At 40.8% G+C, this 18207-nt stretch overlaps 1 protein-coding gene across 7 annotated transcripts in view; it reads right to left on the reverse strand.

Annotated features, from left to right (window-relative positions):
* The window catches only part of LOC101611160 (leucyl and cystinyl aminopeptidase), a 105754-nt gene that overhangs the window by 33027 nt on the left and 54520 nt on the right, over positions 1-18207 (reverse strand). For all 7 annotated transcript variants that reach the window (XM_012952408.2, XM_045134463.1, XM_045134462.1 and 4 more), the window contains exons 5-8: positions 10137-10257; positions 9096-9250; positions 3495-3608; positions 1462-1593 (exon numbers count right to left, since the gene is read on the reverse strand). In XM_012952408.2, coding sequence (XP_012807862.2) covers positions 1462-1593; positions 3495-3608; positions 9096-9250; positions 10137-10257 — 522 coding nt within the window. The remainder of the gene's footprint in view (positions 1-1461; positions 1594-3494; positions 3609-9095; positions 9251-10136; positions 10258-18207) is intronic.

Below are 18207 nucleotides of genomic sequence, written 5' to 3' on the forward strand. Positions count from 1 at the left end.
GCATGGGCTTTCGTCTCACATTACTCAGAAGTAGTTTAAGCCTTGTGAACTGCTTGGTTTTAGACTTTTTCCTTTAATATTTCTTACAGGGCGACTCATGATTGGTAACTGAAGCCACGTAAAGAGAAACTACAGATAAGGGGGAACTATTGTATATTCAATATAGCTAATTTAACTCCTGAATTCCTTCTTTGTTCAAAAGAACTGTAATTTTCTCCACCAGCCTGGACCTGGAAGTCGTTGCTGCGTTCTCCTGTAGCCGCCTTACGCTGTAGCTAAGTCCTTTAAGTACTGACCCCACTGACTTTATACCTCTTGTCTCTGTCGGCTGTCACTGCCACTCCTTACGTCAAAGCTTTACCACTACGTGCCTGACCTCCAACAGCAATCGCTTAAGTTTTGGCCTGTCTACACTGAAATCCACTTTGTAAGTTGAAACTGATTTATTTCTTGTTTTTAAAACTTAAGTTTAACCAATTCATTTCTGTGTTGAAAAACATCCATATTCCTTATGGCATTCAGGGCCTGCTACACCCGAGCCCCATCAGCCTGGCTCATCTTTCCCATACGTTCACTGGCTTCCGTCTTTGAACAAACATTCCTGCCTCACCCATCGGTTTTTCAGAATTTGTTTTTCTTTGCAGATCACACAGTTCCATCCCCTTGTCCCCAAAGCTCTTCACCTACGTTCTAAGATTCAGCATCCCAGGCAGAAATTTTCTGTACGACTTCAGCCCAGTACTGCCGCCCAATTCTGAGCTTTCTGCTAATGTGAATTCTACCCTCACATGGATAATGCATTTTGTTCTCTATCTAGTGAAGGTATTTATTAACAAGTAGTCTGAGAGCCAAATAAGGAGGCAAATCAGTTATGACATTCCCACCTTCCATAAACATCACTGGCACTGATAACTCCATTCCCCTCTTCTCTACAGTGATCCCACCAGTTTTTACTTTTATCCCCCAAACTAGAGTTTGGGTTAATGAATCTATAGCATAAGCTTTCTTTCTGTGTTTTGTTTTGGAGACAGGGTTTCATATTGTCCACACTGGCGCTATGTAGCTGAGGATGACCTTGTGACTCTAACATTTAATTCTTAAAATCTCCTTTTACTTAATTCTTCCAAGTAACACACCAAAAGGCTTGCTCAGGACCGTCTCAGTAGTCCTAACACACAGCCTACCTATGTATCTGTAGAGCAAAACTTTAAAAGATGCATTCTCAAGGGATCTTGCTAACTGCCATAATAATAGTTATAGAACTTAAGAGGAAGATAAAGAAAGAAAAACTTGTAAAAGACAAAAATTTAAACTTAAATGTTCAAAGATTAAAGAATTTAAAGTTCAATGGGAGACCTGAGAGTAATACTTAATCTTTAGAATAATCTGTACCAGACAGTTTGTTTACATATGAAATTAATTTGAAGCCTACTACAGTTACATTTTAGTGCACAGTAATACCTTAAAATAGGAAAGAGAATCAAACATTTCTTCTATTTGTTCTGACGACTGGACAGATGATGATATTGGATGAGATGAATTCAAGGAATCTTTCTTCATGGTTTTAAGTTGAGCATCTAAGAAATCTTCATACTAGCATGGAGGAGGGACAACAGACAATCATGAGCAGATCTAAGGAGAAGGCAATGCAGTAATTGCTTATATCAATTACTGAAGTCTGAAAAATAACCACCTTCAATGAACTTCAGAACATAAACTATTGAAATTATAATGTTCACATAATACCTAATTTAAAATACACTCCTAATGTAGTCACATGAAAATCAGCATTTCCTAAAGAACAGCACAAAGGTGAATTATTACTAAAGAAAACAAAGACCAAGTCTGTATATGTAAGATAAATACTTAAAATGGTTAAAGTGTATTTTGAAAATTATAATCTGAAACTTAGAACACAAACTAAGACCTTAAGTGATTTCTGACAGATAATTCTTACACAGAATTCTTTGAGAGTTCAGCCAATGAACTCGACTAGAATATGTATCAGAGGGTTTTAAACATTCTGGGCACCACCAAGTGGTGAAACTGTTTAATTAAGTGACATGTGTAGATTTAAACTATCTTACATAGTATTCTGGCTAAAAATTAACTTGCCATCGTTAAGAAGCCCTACACAGACATTTTGAAATGGGAGCTGTTAAGAGTAGTTCTGTGAGTTCTTGAATAATGTCTGTAGGATGGTTCACAGCAAGTCACAGAGCTTTAGGGTTGAAAAGTTTCCATGTAAAAGATTTCCTACAATCAGGGTCCATATTTCATGTTTCCTCCCAGTTGCCAAATAGTGCTTGAATAACTCTGGCCACACCTGTCACATCATAGTCTTCTACATCTGAATACCCTTAATGTAAGAAATCTCTCAGTGTCTAACTAACACAGTCAGCATTATTATAGTTCTCTATAATGGGATGGCATCCCATGACTTTTCATTTTTAAGTTTTAAATATTTATTAAAGAGGAAGAGAGAGAGAGAGAGAGAGAGAGAGAGAGAGAGAGAGAGAGAGAGAGAGAGAGGGGAAGAGAGAGAGAAAGGGGAGAGGAGATAAAAATTAGGCATTCCAGGGCCTTCAGCCACTGCAAATGATCTCTAGACATATGCCACCTTGTGTATTTGGCTTACATGAGTACTGGGAAATCAGACCTGGGTCCTTAGGCCTTAACTGTTAAGCCTCATGCCAGCCCTCCCATGTCTTTTTAAAAAATTATTTATTTATTTGAGAGTGACAGAGAGAAAAAGAGGGAGAAACACACACACACACACACACACACACACAGAGAGAGAGAGAGAGAGAGAGAGAGAGAGAGAGAGAGAGGGAAAGATTGGGCGCAGCAGGGCCTCCCAGCCACTGCAAACGAACTCCAGACGCGTGCACCCCCTTGTGCATCTGGCTAACGTGGGACTGGGGAACCGAGCCTCGAACCGGGGTCCTTAGGCTTCACAGGCAAGTGCTTAACCACTAAGCCATCTCTCCAGCCCCCTTCCACGTCTTTAAAGCAGGATGATGTGTGCTTTGTATGTAGTAGAGCTAGTTGTTTATTTTTATCAACTTATGTGACTGTTGTAGGAGTACTCTCGGTGTAACAAAGAAAAACTATTACTAAAGGTTGTCTTCATTTTATTTCTCTTACAAGGATAAAAAAAGAACCTTTGTTTTATGAAAAAAAAATTCAATGTCTTTAAATTCCTCAAAGCAGAGGGATCACATCTGTTAAAAATTAAATGTAGAAAATTAAAATACTCATCTTAAAGAAAAAACATAATCATACATAATTTTGGCATTCAATGAAATACATCAATAAATAAAAGTATAATTTTCATTGTCAAATATCAAGATACCAGTAACAAGGGCCAATTTAACTCTGGCATTCTAGACACACTTTAATTACTCTAAATGCATAGAAAATATGTGGTAACTATGATTAACTACTTTTTCCTCTTAGCATGCCTCATAAGGACAAAGAAACACTGTACTCACACTGTACAGCTCCTTGAATATTTTTTCCAAGGAGAAATACTCCATGAAAGTGGCAAAACCTTCATTCAACCACAGGTCATTCCACCACTGCATCGTTACAAGATTACCAAACCACTGTGGGAAAAATAAACTATTAACCAACATGATATTTATGTTCTCAGGAATTCTCTAATAATTGGATGAACTGTCAGATTAATTGCCCATAACCAGATTAAAATATCTTCAAAACATAGTGGCATTACAGTTCAAATAAACCATATTTGAAGTATTTAAAAACCTATAACAGGTATACACACTATATTTATAGTTATTATAAATGCATGTTAAAGGTAAAATAAAAATCCTTTCCCATGTTAGAGGGTGTGCACATGCAGGGTGAGCAGGTCTGAGCCCCTGCTGTTGGTGTGGGGCTGCCTGGACCCTACATGCAATGCAGTGGGAGCAGGGCTTTTGCTCCTGGCTCCCCAAATGCCTGTTCCCCTGTGCCAGAGGGTGGAGGGTATCAGGTGAGTAGGCCTGAGTTCCTAGTTTCTTCCCAACCCCCCAGTTTCCTGACCTCTGGCATCCTTGCTGCTAGAGTGGGGCTGCTGGGCACTGCATGCATTGTGACCGGAGCAGGCCTTTTGCTCTGGGTTCTCCGGCTTCCAGAATCCTGGTTCCCTAACCCCCAATTCCTCCGTGCTGGAGGGTTCACACCAGCGAAGTGAGTAGGCCTGAGCTCCCAGTCACCTCCCACCCCCAAGATCCCCACTGTACTTGAAACCTCCACAACTTGTGCATCTCAGTTATCACCCCAGCCCATCCCAATCAAGTTCAAACCTAAATCAGAACACTCACTGAAGACCCTACAAGGATAACACTTGCTTTGTCCTTAATAAAATTAAGACTTTTACTGCAAGATGGGTAGACCCCCAACACAAAGAAAAACCAAGGAAAGTCAGAAAACTGAGAGGTCTCCACTAAGGATGCCTACTTCCACAATGGAAATCTCCAACGAAAACAGAGAAGAGAAATTGAATGTTGAAATGAAAACACAATAAGCTATGTGACCCTGACCAAGTGAATTGCTGAATTGGAGGCAAATCATCAAAAAAACCAACATTCGTGGCTGGTGGGAAGGTACTTACCTGCAAACTCAAAGGACCCAGGTTTGATTCCTTAGGACTCACATAAGCAAGATTCACAAAGTGGTGGATGCATCTGGAGTTTGTCTGTGGTGGCTAGGGGTCCTGGCATGCCCATTCTCTCTTTCAACTGACCCCCCCTCAAATAAATCAATAAATAAAAATAAAAAATATTTTTGTAAAAAAACAACAAATGCACAAATGAAATGCCCACAGCTTTCGTTACTAGGCTTAACTTAATTGAAGAAATCCTGAGAGACCTCAAAAGAGATAAATAAATTGAAGATATGTCAACAGAGAATCTCAATAACTAGCTGATTCAGCTTAATAAATATATGATCAAATGCAAGAATAAATTCAAAGAAGCATCAAGAAAATAAAACTTTGACCTGAAATGGGACCTCAAAAAAGAGATGGGTATGATGCAAAAAAACACAACAGAAAAAAAAATCAAACAGTTTTTAAAACCTTCTCTGGAAGCCCTCACTAATAGAATCAATCATGTGGAGGACTGAACCTTTGAGCTGGAAGAGAAGACCGAAGAAACTGACTGGGAGTCCAAAACCTTTGTTAAGTTCAAAAAATCATGTAAACAGAATATGAGGGAACTATGGGATACCCTAAAATGACCAAACATCTAGAGCATAGGCATACCAGTAGGGGAAAAATTCCAGGCCAGAGGTATAGAGAATACATTCAACAAAATTACTGAAGACAATTTTCCCAATCTTAGAAAAAAGAGACCCATCCAGACCCAAGAAGCTCACAGAGAACACCAAACATTCAGGACCAAAGAAGAAACTCTCTAAGGCACATCATAGTTAAACTCTTAACAATGAAAACGAAGAGAGAGTACTAAAAGCTGTACGAGAAAAACAACTCACTAATACAAAGGCAATTCCATGAGACTTACCTCAGATTCCTCAATGGAAACCATGAAGGCCAGAAGGGCCTGGAATGAAACACTTCAAAGTCTAAAAAACTATGGCTTCTAGCCCAAACTACTGTACCCAGTGAAAATATTCCTCATAGTAGATGGAGAAAGGAAAACTTTTCATGGCCAAAACCAGCTGTATGATTACATGAACACAAAGCCAATGTACAGAGAACGCTTCAGAAAACATTCCACACAGAAGAGTACAGCAACCAGCGTCAAGAGCCTACAAGAGGATGAACACATAACCAAAGTAGAGCAGGCATGAAAAAATTGAAAGCACCAAACTCCATGAACCCAACATGGCAGGGATTAAATCAAACCTCACAATTATAACTTTAAATATTAATGGACTTAACTCACCAATAAAAAGACACAAGTTAAACAGGGTGGATCAGAAAAATGGACCCTTCAATCTGTTGCCTTCAAGAAACCCACCTCACCAATAAAGACAGACAGCTCCTCAGATTAAAGATAGACAACTCCTCAGGGTGAAAGGATGAAGACTGATTTTCCAAGCAAATGGGAAAAGCAGGTGTGGCTATATTAATATCTGATAAAATAGAGTTCAAATCAAAAGCAATTTAAAAGAACAAGGGTCACTTTTTACTCATCAAGAGATCAAATGAATAAGCGGCCATCACAATCATAAACCTATATACACCAAACACAGATGCAACACACCAAAACTTACGAGACACAATGAAAATAGTCTTAAGGGGAAAATTTATAGCACTAAATGTCTTCTTAACAAAGACAGAGACAACTCAAATTAATAACCTAACCATCCACCTAAAGGCATTGCAAAAACAAGAACAAGCTAACCCTAAGAATCCCATACAGAATGAAATATTAAGATCAGAGCAGAAGGTAGTGAATTGGAAACTAAGAAAACAATTAAGAAAATTGGTAAAACAAAGAGCTGGCTCTTTGAAAAACAAAACAGGATTAATAACCCCCTGGCCAACTTTATCAAACAAACAAACAAGAGATGTTACAAATTAACAAAATTAGAAATGAAAAGGGGGAAGTCACAACAGGCATCAATTTAATTGGAAAAACCACAAGGACCTATTTCCAAAACTAGGAAATGGACTGATTCCTAGAAGCACACTATCTACCAAAACTAAGCACACAGAGGATAGAACTCCTAAGCAAACCCATTCTTCCACTGAGATTGAAAATGTAATAAAAAACCTCCCCCAAAGAAAAAGTCTAGGACCTGATGGATTCTTAGATGGAAGGAATGTAACCTCTTTTCTTCAAGCTATTTTACTCTAATACCAAAACCAGACAAAGATACAAGAAAACTATATACTTATAGAGGCAAAAATCCTGAACAAGGGGCTGGAGAGATTGCTTAGTGGTTAGGGTGCTTGCCTGCAAAGCCAGATGACCCAGGTTTGATTCTCCAGGACACACATAAGCCAGATGCACATGGCACATGCATCTGGAGTTCATTTGCAGTGGCTGGAGGCCCTGGAGTGCCCATTCTTTCTATTTGCTTCTTCTCCCCCCTTCAAATAAATATATAAATAAACAAATTATTTTTTAAAAAAATCCTCAACAAAATTCTTGCAAACTGAATTTAATAATACATCACAAGCATTATCCATCTTGATCAAGCAGACTTCATTCCAGCGATGACTCAACATATGGAAATCAATTAACATAATTTACCACATAAATAAACTTAAACATGAGAACCACATGACCATTTCAATAGATACAGAGAGGACTTCAACAAAATACAACATCACTTCATGATCAAAATTCTGGAGAAACAGGCATGGAGGGTTTATATCTTAACATAATAAAGGCTATATATAAAGCACCTAAAGTTCAAATCATACTTAATAGGGAAAGGCTCAAGGAATTCCCACTAAGATTGGGAATACACACAATGGAATTCTACTCAGCAGGAAGGAAACATGATACAAAGAAATTTGTAGAAAAATGGATGGACTTGGGACCAGTCATACCAAGTGAACTCACACAAGCACAGGAAGACAAATGCCACATGTTTTCTTTCATGTGTGGTTCCTAATCTATAAAACCTTGAGATGCAGGTATACCTGACAGGCAACTCAAGGGTCAGATAATATGGAGGGAAGTCTTTTGGGGAATGGGGATGGGAGAGTGGGGTAGGATATACACAAAAGTAATTCCAAAATGAATTTGTTCCATAGAATCTTTCTCTTCAATAGCAGACTAAATGATACAACCCTCAACAGGAATATGCAGGGAGTGTCTGCTAAGAAGGGCCTCGGGGAGGGTGGGATGAAGTCTAACCCTAAAACATTTGGTTGTGGCTTATTAACTCCCAGTACTAGAAATCGGTTACACTGAACTGTTGATTGGAGAGACCTACAATGTCTCCAAAACAAGACAGGCTTCTGCCAAAGCACTAGCTCACCTGCCAGAGGTAAAGGTAAGACGCCATTGTGAATACACATGAGCTGCTGACAAAGAACAAGAGATCTGGCTGGAATCTGGAAGGAATCCAGCTCCCAGATGGTCTGCCAGTACAGTGCTGAAAACCATTACATGAGCTGTTGGGGTAAGATGGCCGACAACCTCCTGCACTAACAGGGGCACTGCTGCACAAAAGCAACCGGCCTGACAAGACGGAAATGACTGTGCAATGGCGGCATCCAGTCTGGGTGGGCCACCAAAGGCTCTCTGATTGGCTAAGAGATTTGCTCACTGGAAAGGAATCCTTAGCTGAAACTGGGAACTGATTCAGAACCCTATGGAGACCAAGATCATGAATTCCAACAAGAGGCCCCCACTAGTCTTTAGCCAAAAGAGAGGCTACTCTCATCGCAACCTCTCTTAATTAATAATCTTATCCCATCGAACCTATGCTGACCTCATTCTCATTTGGAGAATCTGTTTTTCTTTTTCAGAAGGCAGCGAGAACCAAGGAGTAACCTGGAGGCAGCCTGGGCTAAAATATTAAGGTTTGTATCAAGAAGAAAGTGCAACTTAGAGCAGAGATTCTTCCCTATAACACTACACCAAGTACCTAACACTCAGAGCAGAGATTCTTCTCTACAATACGATACCAAGTACCTAACAGCTTTTCGAGGTGAGGAAGGTGTATGTGATCAGGGGAACAAAGGGATTTAGCTCAGTGCCAGCACACCTGCCTAGCAAGCACAAGGCTCAGCTCCAGTACCAGTAAAAAATAAAGAAAAGGAAAGGAAAGCTATACTACAGACACAGTGAGTCTTCCAGGCCCAATACTACCCTTTAATAGGTATGTGACTTTCAGCAAATCATTTATTTCAGCCAAGTCTCAATTTCTACATTTGTACAATATAATGATCACCCACCTAAGAATGACTCTGAGATTAGATAACAGATGTGATTTAAACCATAAATTCCTGTACAGATGTTTAATTTTCCTCTGAAAATTAAGTTTGTATTTTAAAAAACATTCTTTTATTATGACAGCAATACTAAAAAACACTGAATACCTAATAACATCTACATGTACGTAACACTCTAGGACACAAGGAGACCACAGGCTTTTACTACCTGATGAGCCAGCTCATGAGCAATGATTTTCGTCACCAGCTTTCTGTCCGCAACTGAAGAAGTGGTGTTGTCATACAGCAGCGTCTCTTCTCGGAATGTGAGCAAGCCCCAGTTCTCCATCGCTCCCGCTTCAAAGTCAGGAATGGCCACCAAATCTGGACATAACAGGAAAAAAAGTCGTCAACTTCTCACCTAATGTGGTGATTTGAATGGATGTCCCCCAGCAGATTCAGGAGTTTATTAAAGCTCATAATTACAACCTCCAGCCTCCTGGCTGGAGGAGGTGTCAATGTGGGTAGATTCTAGGGTCCAGAGTTCTGCCTGCATTCCTGGAGTGCACTTGCTTATGGTGTTGGTGGTGGCTTTTCTCCGGATGTGGGCATGATCTGTAAGCGTCAAATAAATTCCCTTCCTCCATAACTGTGCCTCTTTTGGAAGTTCATCTCAGCAATCTGAAGCTGACAACTACGCCTAACTTGCTCACTAGGTTGTTCACTACAGTGAGGGCAGTTCGGCTTTCTAGCTCACACACTGCTTGTGCAGCATCTGCTGAGAAAGACCTGATGAGATCCTCCTATAGTCAACAGTTCCACTGTCTCTTAACAAAGGAAAAACTGCCCAGCTCCTTCACAATGAGTCAGCGCCTAGAGCCGGCCAGCCAGAGCTCGGGCCGCTTCCCTTACACTCCCCAGGACAGCTTCACACTGAGGGATGCGGGAGTCATGTATGTCTGAGCCCCTAAGACCGTTGTTATTGCTTCCATCTGTAATTTCTTGAAAACTAGAGTTAGTCAAGCTCCAGACTAAGCCCTAAGCAAATCCTCACACCCCACAAACTTATAAAACATCTAGGTAACTTAAGCTCCAAGTTCAGAGACATTTATAGAATGTAAGTGATCTTAAATACAATTATTACAGTACAAACATTGCTTCTTGCTTCTCCGTTAAAAAAAACTGACAGAAGGTCTTCCTTAAAACCACTGAAAAGGCAAATCTCAGTTATAAATTGCAATAAGAATCTAAGGTGCTGTGTAATTCTTACCCAATTTTTTAAGTGGATATTTAATTTCAAAATAGTTTTCATAAAACTCAAGGAGCTTCACAGTTGTTTCCAAGGCATGGTGAGCTTGACCAATCTTTTCTGGTACAGTATATACAGAAACCTAGAGATAAACACAATATAATACATGATATAAGAATGAATAAAATTAAAATGTTATGGTATTCATTTGAATATTGTTCAGATCAACATATTTGAGAAATACATTTAAATGAGATCTTTCAGGATACAAACTCTTTTTTTTTTTTTTTTCCCCGAGGTAGGGTATCACTCTAGCCCAGGCTCACCTAGAATTCACTATGTAGTCTCAGGGTGGCCTCGAACTCATGGTGATCCTCCTACCTCTGCCTCCCAAGTGCTGGGATTAAAGACGTGCGCCACCACACCCGGCTCCAGAATACAAACTCTTGCTTATATGATACATAGTTCTTTCAGGCCATACAAAGCAAATCCCTTCACATATAAAATAATGTAAAAAACTACTGATTCCTTTTATTATTTTAATCTATCATGTGTTACAACTAGTTTAGATCATCTTAAGGTAATTTATAAATTTTCCATCTAATTTTATATTCTTTCTCTCCTACTACCTACAGTTGCACTTCTCATGAGCTGTGAAGATGGTGAGTTACCTGGATTATAAAGCTAAGGTGTTAATCCTTTCAGAACCTATTACAGTGACAACCAGCAGGTACTGTGCTCAGGGAAGTCACACTGATGTAGTTATAAAGCTAACACATGAGGCCAAACCCAGACGTTATTAAAATGTATCATGGAAAAAATGATTAGAGCTCAACATACTCTCTTTCAGTAAGTATGGCTGGGCAGTTCTTCTAGCATTATGGCAGCTTGCTTATTTATTTAGCTCAGTTGGCCTGTTGTTACGGCTCATGTAACACAAAAAGACAAAAAGAAATCACATCATGAAACCATCACCCTGCTAGTAGAACACAGTAACTAAACCACAAGTTAGAGAAATTCTGGTCTCACTTTGCCCAGTCATTATGAAGGAGGGTAAGGGAAAGCTGGCTTCTTTTACTTAGTTTCATTTATAGACTGAGGCCCCAGAGAGAACCAGGAGATGCCACCTTTCCCTGGCACAAGACTAGAACTCTTGGCAGAAGTAGAACTCGTGACTCTATACTGGTCCCTGCTGCCAACAGTCTAGTGTGCTATCCAGATAGATGGCCCAGGCGGGCAAGGCCAGCTGGGCCGGCGCTGGGTCTGCCTTCCACATCCACAGCGCGGCGGTCTCCCTTGCTATCACGGCTGTTCTCTGCTCACTCAGCTCCAGTGCCCTCTGCTCTGCTTTGCTTGCCCTCACTTGGGCCCCAAGGAGTTATGGGAGCTCAGCCTGGCTGGCTGGGCGGGAGGGTACTGAAACTGCTTTTTGGTCTGGGGTAACTTTTCGGCTTGCCTCTGCTTTATAGTTTGGGGTACCTTCTCACTTTGATTGCACATGATTTTCTTCTGATTTCTGAATCTACCATGTGCCCATTTCCCACACACCCCACATCTACCATGTGGTGCTCTCACCAACTCTAAGCTTCCTACACTGTAATTTCTTTGAACTCGGGGTAACCATGAATGTAACTCTCTTCATTACTCATTTCTCCTGTGAACCTCTTGGTCTCTGCTTTGATTTTTTCCCTCGAGCCTCACCGTTTACCCTGTTAACTCATCCCCACATGCTTGCAGCCCCACCCCAATCACTCTGTGAAAGCCTTAGCCTAACTCCCTTCCACGTGTTTGTAGCTCCACTCGTTTTCCCCAAACCTCAATTTCTCTTAAATGAACCTTATGAACTGCAACGTTTCCACACGAGAGCATGTTTCCTACTTCCTACGTGTTCATGAATCTGCTGTAGCCTTCCCAGATTCCAATCTCCCTTAAGTAAACTCCAGAATTTGTGATTTCTCCCTAAATAAACAATAATTTGTAATTTATCCCTCCTGAACTCATCTTTATCAATTCTTTGTTAAAGACAGGACAGAACCTAAACTTGTAGTTCATAACTTTGGGGGACCCGTTCTGAATGTCAAAATAATGCATCAATTTTCCAGGGCACATGCTCAAGGGGAAAGCAGATGGAATCACACACATCACTTAAATAACTGTTCTTTCTTTCTTTTTTGGGCTAAGTGCATGAGTTAGATAACTATGACGAGACTATAAAAGCAGCTGAACTCTGGGGCTGGACAGATGGCTCAGCAGGCAATGTGCTTACCTGCAAAGCCTAACGACCTGGATTGATTCCCAGGACCCACATAATGCCATATGCACAAAGTGGCACATGTATCTGGAGTTCATTTGCGATGGCTAGAGGCCCTGGAACACCCATTCATTCTTGCTCTCTGCTTCAAAATAAATAAATTTTAAAAAATCTTAAAAAGAAGCTGAAGTCTGCCCAAACGATCCACTTTTCTCAAATATACTGATCAGGGAAAAAGTAGTCAGGATTTTCTCTACTATTTCTTTTCCTTTTCCTTAAAGGATTGTACGAGTCAGGTGTGGTGACATAGGCCTTCAATCTCAGCACTCCTGAGGTAGAGGCAGGAGGATCGCTGTGAGTTCAAGGGTAGCCTGAACTACAGAGTGAGTCCCAGGTCAGGCTGGGCTACAGTGAGATCCTACCTCAGAAAACCCAAAAAATATAAATATAAAGAAAGAATGTAAGAGCCACAGGGTGGGAAGGAGTAGCTTGAGGCATTGTCCCTCCCCCACCTCCCCTTCATCAAAGCTGACTGATACATTCATAACCCCATAGTAAATACCAATAACCCCACTAACACCAAAACCCCTCATTCCTCAGTGGAAAGAGGGTAGGGAAGAGGGCATATAAAAGGCTAGCATGAGGGGAAGGTGATCAACATGTAATTTGTTCATACAGTAAAGTTCATAATTTAAAAAAGCACAAAGTAACATTAAGCTATTATATGAAGCATTTGGCAAAAAAATATAGGGGGAGGATTAATAAAAATTCAGGATGTTATGAATAAGCCATATGGAAGCCTACTTTTTTGGATAATGGTGCACCCAGAAGCCATAGACTTACTGGAAAATTTTCAGTGCCAGGGATGGGATACCTGCCACTGAGTTGCTGGCTAGGGAGGTCCTTCATGCCCCCAAAACATTAAGGCCATTGCCAAGGCCCTTGGTTTCCCACCAGGAATAGTAACACCCTATTGTTGAAGACTCCACATACTTGGGTCACTGAGAAATCCTGCTGGAGCTGAGCTGAAAACCTCCCTGTAGAACAGCTGACAGAAAGCTGGAAAAAGTTACACTGTATGCATCCCTATGGGAGACAAGTCATCAGCGATTAAAACAGTAGATACTGCCAGCCTTAAGTTTGGCCAGACAGGACAAAAGATGGAATGGGTGCAACAGTGGCATGTCTGTTATGGGGGACAACAAGCACTCTCTAACTGGCCTGGAGGTCTGCTCCATGGGAAGGAATATTTGCCTATGGTAGGGGAGATCATGAACCCTAGGAGTGCAATGCCTGCTCTCATCTTGCTAAATGTCTATACTATGCTCACCAAATTGCCCTGTAAGCACTTCTCTTAATGTTCATACCCATATGTTAATGCTATTCTCACTTTTGGTTAGGGAAGCTTCTCTTTTCAGATGGTGGTGACCACTGGGATGACTCAAAAGGCACCACAGTTCTGAGAAGTAACAGAAGAGTATTCAGCACTGAGTCATCTATATCACACCTTCCGAGGCTCAGGGTCCATCGTGGAAGGGGAAGCAGAAAGAATGTAAGAGACAAATGAAGGGTGGGACTGCTTACAATGCAATCATTCAGGCACAGATTGGCCTCAATATCCATGACCTCCATGAGACTAATTGAGAGAGGGAGGGGTTTTGATGGGGAGTAGATTTGTGAAGGGAAAGTGGGGGAGCAGAGGGAATAATCATCATGGTTTATTGTCTATAATTATGGAAGTTGTCAATAAAAAAGTTTTAAAAATGTGCTATCAGTTTTTCCTAGAGATAGGTCATTTAATCAGTATAATTAATAAGTGCATTCTAACAGCAAGCAAATAGTGAAAAATACCACAGAGAGCTATCTGTTTCAGTAGGAAAGTCTCCACCCCGCCCCCATGCCTCTGTAGTCTGGGGGACTGAAGTTAGGGCTTTGCACATGCCACTGATTAGATTACCGGCCTTTTTTTTTCACCTTTTAAGTAATGTTAACTTGTGACAAGGTTTGGGTAGGTTTTCCCTTTCCACCTGGTTCTGAGTCAGGGTCTTGCCATTTGTGAGCTTCCAAGAAACTTCCCTGTCTCTATCACCCGCCACGAGGCAGGTGCTCTGCGGTTACGGAAGCCTGCCGCATTCTGGGATTAAGCTCAGATACTGCGGTGCCTGTGAAGCGCTTCATCTACTAAGCCATCTCCCCAGCACACACTTTACCTTTTATTTTGAGAAAGGGTCTCACAAAGTTCCCTGGGCAGGCCTTGAATTTGTGATCCTCCTGCCTCAGCCTCCAGAGCAGCTAGAATTGCAGGCCTGCACCATGAGGCCCAGGAGTAAAATGTCTTGAGCATTTGGTTTGGGTTGAGAGTGTGCTAAACATTACTGAATGGTAACTTGGGGCATGGCTCAGGTGCAGAGCAGATGATTAACATTCCTAAGGCCCTGGGTTGGTCTTTAACATACACAAAAATAAAAAAATGAAGGAAACAACATATAAACAATAAAAAATCCTAAGCAAACAAAAGTGAAGGAGGATAGGAGAAAGCTAGCCCTTTTTAGGCAGTCTCAGGGTTTGAGGCTCAAGGAGAACCAGGAGTTGCTAGCTTGCTCGCCCTTGTACTAGAAACTCTTGGCAAAAATGCCTGATTGAGACTGATCCACAGCGCCCCCTACTGCCCACAGTCTACTGAGCTACCAGGGTGAGCTGACTCAAATGGGCCGACTCTCAGGTTCATTCTCCAAATTTATTAGCCAATCAGGTCTTCCCCTTGCATATCAGAATCTGATGCTATAAATGCTGTGGCCCTTCAGCCTCACCCTCTCTTTTCTGTACTTCTCTCCAGCTCTTATCCTGAGCTGCCAGTGAGTCTGGTCTCTATACACAGTCAGGCAGGAGAACACTGCATTGTTTTCTTGACCTAAACTTCTCAGCTTGTCTCTGCTTTACAGCTTGCGGTAACTATTCTCTTTGACTTTCCTCTGGTTTCTGAATCTAACACGGATATACTTTTCTTACACTCCAAATCTACCATGTGGGTGTTCTCACCAACTGTAGGTTTGCTACCTGTGTAATTTCTCTAAATTTGGGGCAACTATGAGCGTAACTCTCATCAGTATGTATTTGCTCTCTGCTCTCCCAGTATTTCTCCTGAGCCTCACTGTTTGTCCTCTTAGCTGCCATGTGGGTTCCTTCCAAGTCTCCCTACATAAGCTACCAGATTCCGCTTTTCACGTGCAGCAGCTTTACCCTAATTTCGTCCTTTGAAAGCCTCAGTTTCTCCCAAGTCCACATGCTGTGGCTCTAGTCCAGTATCCCCAGACAGCCTCCATTTCTCTTCTGAGTTGAAACCTCCCCTCTTCAGGAAGACATGTGGATGCCATGCGCGTTCTCTGAGCTTCTCCACACGCACAGCTAAGTTCTACCTTCGTGTGCTAGGCCTTCTCTAAAGAGTCCTCTTAAGTGAACACCATAAATTGTACAATACTTCCACAGGACAGTGTTTCCTTCTTTCCACATGTTTAGCCTCCCTTCCTAGACCCCAATCTTCCTTAAGTAAACCCCACAATTTGTGATTTCCCCCTAAATAAACTTAATTCATAATTTATCCTTCTTGAGTCTGTCTTTGTTAATTATTTATTAAAGGTCAGACAGAACCCAAAACTTGTGGTTCATAAATTCTGGGGAACCCCCCAAACCTCAAAATCCTACACCAAAAGTATACTATCATCCAGGACTTAAGCTTACAAGTTTCTTTGTCATGTCTTACAAGGACTTTATGGGAGATTTCTAAGACTACATCTATAAAGGTCCCTAATCAACTCACAGAGAAAGGATTCTTTAAGACTGAAGAACAGACTTGTCAGATTTAACTTAACAGAGACCAATTTTAAAAAAGAAATAGAATCAAATGCAATTATCCCTACCAAAAATAAATAAAATTAATAAAACATGGCACATATAATCTGTAAGTACAGAAAAACATTACAAGTTTTTTGTTGTTATTGTTTTTTGTTTTGTTAAGGTAGGGTCACCCTCTAGCCTAGGCTGACCTGGAATTTACTATGTAGTTTCAGGCTAGCTTTGAAGTCACAGCGATGCTCCTATTTCTGCCTCCCAAGTGCTGGGACTAAAGGTATGTGCCACCATGCCCAGCCATTACAAGTGGAAATTTTGAAGAAAACATGTTCCTGACTAAATGTGGATAAAATAAAATTATAACCAAACTGGTTAAAAAAAAATACTATTGAGGGATTTATTTAAATGCAGAATGACAGCTGTGGTATTTACATCTGACTAACCACGATTAAAATGATTCTACCATCCAACCCATCTAAGACATGAATGAAGCAGGAAGTAGAAAAACAAAACAGGACAAAACAAAAACCTCAAGAAAAACAGATAAAATAGTGTATTTCACAACGGGACCACAATTTTCTGAGTAAATCTGACATTCCTGAGAGGAGGGAGATCCACTCCAGTTTCTCTTCATGCCAAATAGATCTTGCACATTTTACTGAAGGAAGTGAGAAGTTTAAGACTGAACAGAAATGACAAACATAAATGTGTTTTATTTTGCTTTGCTCTGTTTTGTTTGTGGTACTGGGTATGGAACCTGTGGTCTATGGGTGTTAGGCAGGCACTCTTCCACCGACCTAGATCGCTAGCCCTGTTTAAGGCTTTGTCATCAAAGCAGTTATCACAAATAAACAGGGCACATGTGGTAATCTATAGTTGACTTTGGCATTTCTAATTGGCTGATCAGAATCACATTAGTGAGTAAAACTTGATCTCTTTAATCTTATATCTTGTGCATCTTAGCATAACAAAAAAAATTCTTTATTTCCATTAAATTCCAATTCTTTTTAAAATTATTTTACTTTTTTTTTTTTTTTCAAGGTAGGGTGTCCCTCTAACCCAGGCTGACCTGGTATTCACTATGTTGTCTCAGGGTGGCCTCGAACTCACAGTTATCCTCTTAAGTCTGTCTCCCAAGTGCTGGAATTAGAGGTGTGCGCTACCACGGCCAGCCAAATTCTAATTTTTGAGTTTCTGGCTATCATGACTACACAAGTTATTAATATCTTTTGGTGAAAGCAACAGCATACTGTGGTGAAGAATAAACTGACTATTTCTCACTGGCTCTGTGATTGAGGTTAATTACTTAACATAGCTGAGACACGTTCTTTCAGCAATATGGGATTAATGCTTTGGCCACCTGCAGATTATAAAATAAAAAATGTTTATAAACAAGTGTCTACAACAGCTGTTGGTTAAAGTATAACCCAGGAATGCTACATCCCTCCCCAATTCCTAGTAAGAGAAAATTAGTAAAATTATTGCTTATACGTAGTATTTAAAAAGAGCCCCATTTACTACTGGACAGCACCAAAGATGCGATTATTTCTATCTCCTGGCAAGTAAAGCTTTTCATAGTCTAGTTGATATAGATTAGAACTAAGGTAGACTTTTTTTTGTTTATTTTTTGAGATGTCTCACTCTAGCTCAGCAAAGTAAACATTTTTACTGACAGGTAGTGAGTCAAAGACTGGCCCATAGAACCATGGATGCCCCTTTGCCTGCCCTGGCAGGACTAGAACCCACGTCTGATCCAGGATCATCTAAGATGGCTAATGGCAAAAACTCTTAGCATCCTGTTTCTTTCTCAACTTTTCTGGGCTTTAATACCCATGGGTAGGTCTGCCAGCCAATCAGGTTCTAACCTACACACCTGAGCCTGGTGATGACACACCTAATGTGATGTGTGACTCACACGCTCAGACCTGAGCCTCTTCTCTCCATCTCCTCTCCCATGGCAAGGGGAGAATGTCTTTTGGCCTGGGTATTTTT

Source organism: Jaculus jaculus, chromosome 14, assembly GCF_020740685.1.
Source record: "Jaculus jaculus isolate mJacJac1 chromosome 14, mJacJac1.mat.Y.cur, whole genome shotgun sequence".
Classification (NCBI taxonomy): domain Eukaryota; kingdom Metazoa; phylum Chordata; class Mammalia; order Rodentia; family Dipodidae; genus Jaculus; species Jaculus jaculus.